The following is a 5,458-nucleotide window of genomic DNA, read 5'->3' as shown; positions in this document are numbered from 1 at the left end:
ATAATATTATATAAAGTATAACATACCGATACAGCTCTTCGGACCCGCAGAGAACGGGATGAATGAGTAATAGTGCCTAGAAACACAATTTTCCAACAGGAAGTTGTCGGGATCGAAAGCATCAGGGCTGGAGTATAAGTCTTTGTTCATGTGAACCTTTTTCACGTCTATCATCACAGTGGTCTCTGCTGGAATCGTTAGGTTTGTCGAAGCTATATGTAAAAGTAAAAAATATAAAGTATTTCAATAACATAAATGCATTAATTTTACGTGGTAATGGCTGAATAATTAATTGAAATGCGTTTATTTATAAAAAATGAATCCATTAAATCAAATAAAAACAAAGACAATGGAAACCGTTTAGATTGAGGGTTCAGGCACTATAATTGTGAAATATGAAAATAAAGAAACAGTCATATATCAATTAGTTTTTTCACATAATTTACATTACATTAAATGAGATGAAATTTTTATCGTATAAAAATATGCATAAAGTGATATTGTATTAGATCTTATCCTCTAAGTGTTTTTTTTTTTTTTAATGACATTCAAAAATTGTGAGATTCAAGGAATATATGTTCAAGGCATCAAAGTTCTGCAAGGTTTGTCGACATTCTTGCGTTTAGTGTGACTGAAAAGGAACCACTAATAGTGTATCCCACAATAAAATTCGAAACGAATGATCAGGATCAGAGTGGCAATATACAGACAATGAAAGAAAACATTCATGCAAAATTTATGCCTTATTTACAAGAAACATTTACAGTTGAATTTGGTGAAAGACGATTTTCGGTGAAAAGGCTTTGATTCGGAAGTAGAGGAACCATCCTTCTTGCAACAATTATTTTTGAAGGGCTGGGTGTTGACTTGTTTGGATTTTTTGTTATAACTCCTAACAGTGTGAGCTAGCGAAAAATATATAGTATAATAAATTAAAGAACATTGAATTCTGCCTCTAAAGAGTACCATAATTTATAAATACGGTCAAGTAGTGTGGCCATAAACCGGAAAACCACCAGAAATCTCAAAATGAAAATGTTTTATAGTTTGCCAACAGCTGAGATGATGCACACGACTTGAAAATGCATTTCTGACAGTTTTAAAACGGTTAATGACCAGATAATTAATTTGATAAAGTAAAAAATTAGTTCTTTTTTGTTTGGTTTTTTGCCTATAACGCCTAAGTGTATCCTAGTGAATATTGTATAACATAAAAAACATTAAATTTTGGGTCAGAATAACTAAATATAATATATTAAAATAGTTATCGTATTACTAATAATCGTACTTAACAGACCATAGATGGAACGTACTTCAGTCCTGTGTTGGAGCCCCAAGCTGCTATCCGAACTGGTTGTTCACAACTATGCCTCTTGAGCTGTTAAGTTGAGTGAAATGGTACTCATTCGACGCAGAATTGAATGTTATTTAATTCTTTATAGATAATTTGCACTAGATAACATTTTAGGAGTAATGTTATAATATTTCGTAAGTCATTAATTAATCAAACTAATTGGGTGCTTAATATGATTTTTAGGATCCCCAGCATGCATTTCCGTATTAAGTGTGGACACATACACACTTATATATGTTCACACACACACATGTTCTATTAGATATCCCGGGGTGCAGACTGACGCCAGACTTCGGTTTAATGAACACTTATACAAAGTTAGCACCAGAGCAACGCAAATGACTAATGGATTGGCAAGGATTATGCCGAATAATGAACCACCAATAGAGAATCAGAAGAAGCCTCTCGCTAATGTAGCCAGTTCCGCACTTTTGTACGCAACACCGATTTGGCAGGAAGCGCATCATGGCATGTGTAGTAATTTCCGTAAAGCTGTTGGACTGTATCGAAAAAGTGCTCTGCGTGTAGCTGCAGCTTTTCGGACGATGCTGTGTGCGTCATAGCAGGTATCCCTGCTGGCAGATGAACGCAGCCGGTTGCTTATTGGGCTACGTTAGCAAAGGAAGAGAAAATTCGGGCTCTTGAAAGATGGAAGAGACGCTAGAATGCATAGAAGGATAGCCTCATCTTCTGCGACATGGACCCACCGTTTGATTCCCGATGTGTTAACATGGATATCCCGGAAAAGCGGAGATTATTATCTCACTCAACTGCTTAAAGGGCATGGTTGCTTCAGGGCCTATTTAGCCCGCTTCAAAATGGAGGACAGATCACCGTGCTTAACATATGACCCAAGAAGAGGAAGAGCTGGACATGAAACTAGACAAGAAATCAGTAGCAGAATATGCAGCGCGAATTGGTAGAAGAGCGATAAAGAAAGACCAGGCAATGGCCTAGCTTAAATAAGATGTACAGTAGGTGGATAGCTCTGCCCTGCAGAGTAATGCTTGACAGAGGTTCCGCGGGGTGGTAAAGATGAATTGGGAGGTGGTTTTTATTTTTAGTGAGTGGAAATCTCACAATTTTGTGTGATTTCTTATTTGTTGCACTTCGTCTAATGAAAGATTTTTCCCCTACCCACACAGAATATTTAAAAAAAAATATACATATACATACACAGTGTTTCAGGGTTAAATGGCAAAATTGAAAATATGAATTAAGGACTTTAAAACAACAACAAAATTTCCTTTGAAGGTATTTCCACATACGCTTTGTTTAGAAGATATTCACACCTAATTTTCATTGTTATGAATTATTTAGGTTATATGAAATAAATAAAACTTATTTATTTGTTCCAACTAATTTATTAATTAAACGTAAACATTAAATGTTGTTCAAAGTAATTTCCTTGAGCATTTAGATAGGCTCGGCATGTTTCTTCAACAGCAGCAGTGGCAGAACGGCACTGGATATATGTTATTGTTTCACAAGATCCAATTATCCTTCTTCTTAAGAAATTAAGATCATTGACTGGCCTTGCATACACTTTTGGTTTAATGTCACCCCAAACAAAAAATTCCAGTGCTGTAAGGTCTGGAGAGCGTGCATACCAACTGCACGGCCAGTCCATCGATTGGGAAAATTAACACTTAGCTATTGTCGTGGAGCTCTTCCGTAATGTGCAGGACAACCATCTAATTGAAGCCACGTGCACCTTCTCAGTTGTACTAGAATATGTTCAACTAAATCATAGTAATAATTATTAAGAATTTCCAGAAATATGTCCGCATTGAGTCGAGGCTGCAAGTAATGCAGACCTATTAAAATATTGTCTACTATCCTCAACCACACATTGCTCTAAAACAGGTGCTGAAAATGATGCTCACGAATTGCATGGGGATTTTCCTGCGACTAGAGGTGATTTTATTTCTGAATTCATATAATGTAAATAATTCATAACAATGAAAATCTCCTAAACAAAGCGTTTGCGGACATACCTTCACAGGAAAGTTTTTTCTTGTTTTGAGGTCCTTAGTTCATATTTTCAGTTTGGCCATTTAACTCCGAAACACTTTATACAAATGCATATACCATGTATATTTATAGTAGTATATCTCAGTTTTTGACAAACTTTAGAAACAATTTACAAATGTTTTTTTTAGTTTTTTATGTAGGAAGCAGAAATTATTGCGATATTGGCAAAAAGGAATGATATACATTTTTTGCATTCATTACCAAGTCTAAGGTCCTCCTGTAATTCTCTAGCGATGAATGAAACTGGTGGGTAAATCCTCAGAGTTTCCATTAAACATCTTTCGAGGTACTTCATTTCAAGGGTGTCTTCCAAAGTCACCGGTCGATCTGAGTCACCGAAGATTTCATTAAGTTCTGCTACACATTTTTCCTGAACAGTGAAGGAAAAACAGTAAGTAAAATAAATAATTTTCGTTAACACAAATAATCACATTTTTTTTCAGAAATAATTTTCGAAACATTCAATTAAATAGCTGTAAAAGTGAGTCCAATGAGTATAAAAGCCAGAGAAGGATGTGGAGGCCATAGATTTGTAACCCTATAATATGAATGTATTAAAAAAATTGGTGGTGCTGATTGGTGAATTCAAGCCAACATAGGTCGCAAAGAAAATGTTACTTGGAGGGCCTCAAATAATAATAATGTATGAAAATATATATATACATTCTTTTTCATCGAGATTTTTTTTTTCAATATTTGATGACATTGGAATTTTCCATACAGCTAGTTTTAAATTTATCTATTTCTATTACCATCATTTATTATCTCCAAACTAAATATATGTATTTATTGAATATAAGTACTGCGTGACATCGCCTATTTCTTCAGGATTGTCAGCAATTTCATATATATATCGTCATTACTATAAGGATTTCGGAAATTTTTTCCTTTGATTTTGATAAGGATCATTCCCAAATATGTTGTAAGGGTTCTTTATGATTACATATATCGCATTTTGCAGAATTTTTTGCTCCAATTCGTTGAAGGTATACTTTACATAATCCGTAGATATAAGTCTGGAAAAAATTTTTACTATATCCTTCGACAGATGCAATTCGAAAAACCAGGGCTTGGTTAGAATTCGCGGCACATTCTAGTTATAAAATCTACCTGTGCACAGTAGAATCTTGATAATGCTGGAACCATTTTTCTAACATATTTTCTTTAATCGTCGTAAAAAAAAATCCGTATATGGAAGTTTTATGTTCTGTATCATGAGGTAGATTAACAGAAGTTTTAGCTAGGTGGTCTACCTCATCATCCCACTGGAGCTATAATCGACATAAATATTGTTTGTTTGTTATTGCGTAAAAGTATTCTTGGAGTACATTAACTTGAATGTTATTTTAATCAAAATTGCTATTATTTTAATTGCTAATGATGACCTCATGCTATCAGTTATTATTTAGAATTTATTTTCATTTGTTCTGTTTATGAACTTTAGAGCTTGTAATATGGCATATAATTCAGCGTTATAAATATATGTGATGTTTGGTAATTTATAATGTGTTGAATATTTGTGCTTTGGTATATAAACTGCTTTATATATTATTTCTTGTTTTTGAAACGTCTGTGTAAATATTTATATGATCAGGCCAATTTTCCGTAATTAAAGTTTTGATATAGGCTGAACTAAGCTGAACTAATTCATTGAAACTCATTATTTACAAACTGTAACTTCAAGACTATCCTGACTTTATTCTTACCTGAACATCAGGTCGATCCGCCATTATCTTAAGAAAATAGCTGCCAGATAATGCTGTCGTATTGTGTCCCTGAAAAACATTATGCGAAGAGTACTTTTTTGTATATTATATACATGATATTTATATATTACAAAAATAAAATGTGTACCGCTACAACCTATAAAAGTGGTGCAGTACTTTGTAAGGAGTTACTGTTGCTGGACCAATGGTTGCGCAAGGAGGTGATTTTGTCAGAATCACGCTCGACCGCCTGATTTTTATTCACTTCATGAGACTGAGTGGAAAACAGAAAATAATTATCTGCCATACCCGGATTCGAACCCATGTCCTTGGGGTTAGTAGCTCAGTGCCTAACCGCTCTCAT

General features: G+C 34.2%; 1 protein-coding gene across 1 annotated transcript in view; it reads right to left on the bottom strand.

Annotated features, from left to right (window-relative positions):
- LOC106680041 (cytochrome P450 4g15) overlaps positions 1–5,458 on the bottom strand; it is a 21,599-nt gene that overhangs the window by 1,052 nt on the left and 15,089 nt on the right. Inside the window, exons 10-12 of the mRNA XM_014419499.2 lie at positions 5,095–5,163; positions 3,590–3,758; positions 27–212 (exon numbers count right to left, since the gene is read on the bottom strand). Coding sequence (XP_014274985.1) covers positions 27–212; positions 3,590–3,758; positions 5,095–5,163 — 424 coding nt within the window. The remainder of the gene's footprint in view (positions 1–26; positions 213–3,589; positions 3,759–5,094; positions 5,164–5,458) is intronic.

Source organism: Halyomorpha halys, unplaced genomic scaffold, assembly GCF_000696795.3.
Source record: "Halyomorpha halys isolate HHAL.00 unplaced genomic scaffold, Hhal_1.1 Scaffold239.1, whole genome shotgun sequence".
Lineage (NCBI taxonomy): Eukaryota > Metazoa > Arthropoda > Insecta > Hemiptera > Pentatomidae > Halyomorpha > Halyomorpha halys.
This window is presented reverse-complemented; position numbering and strand designations above follow the sequence as displayed.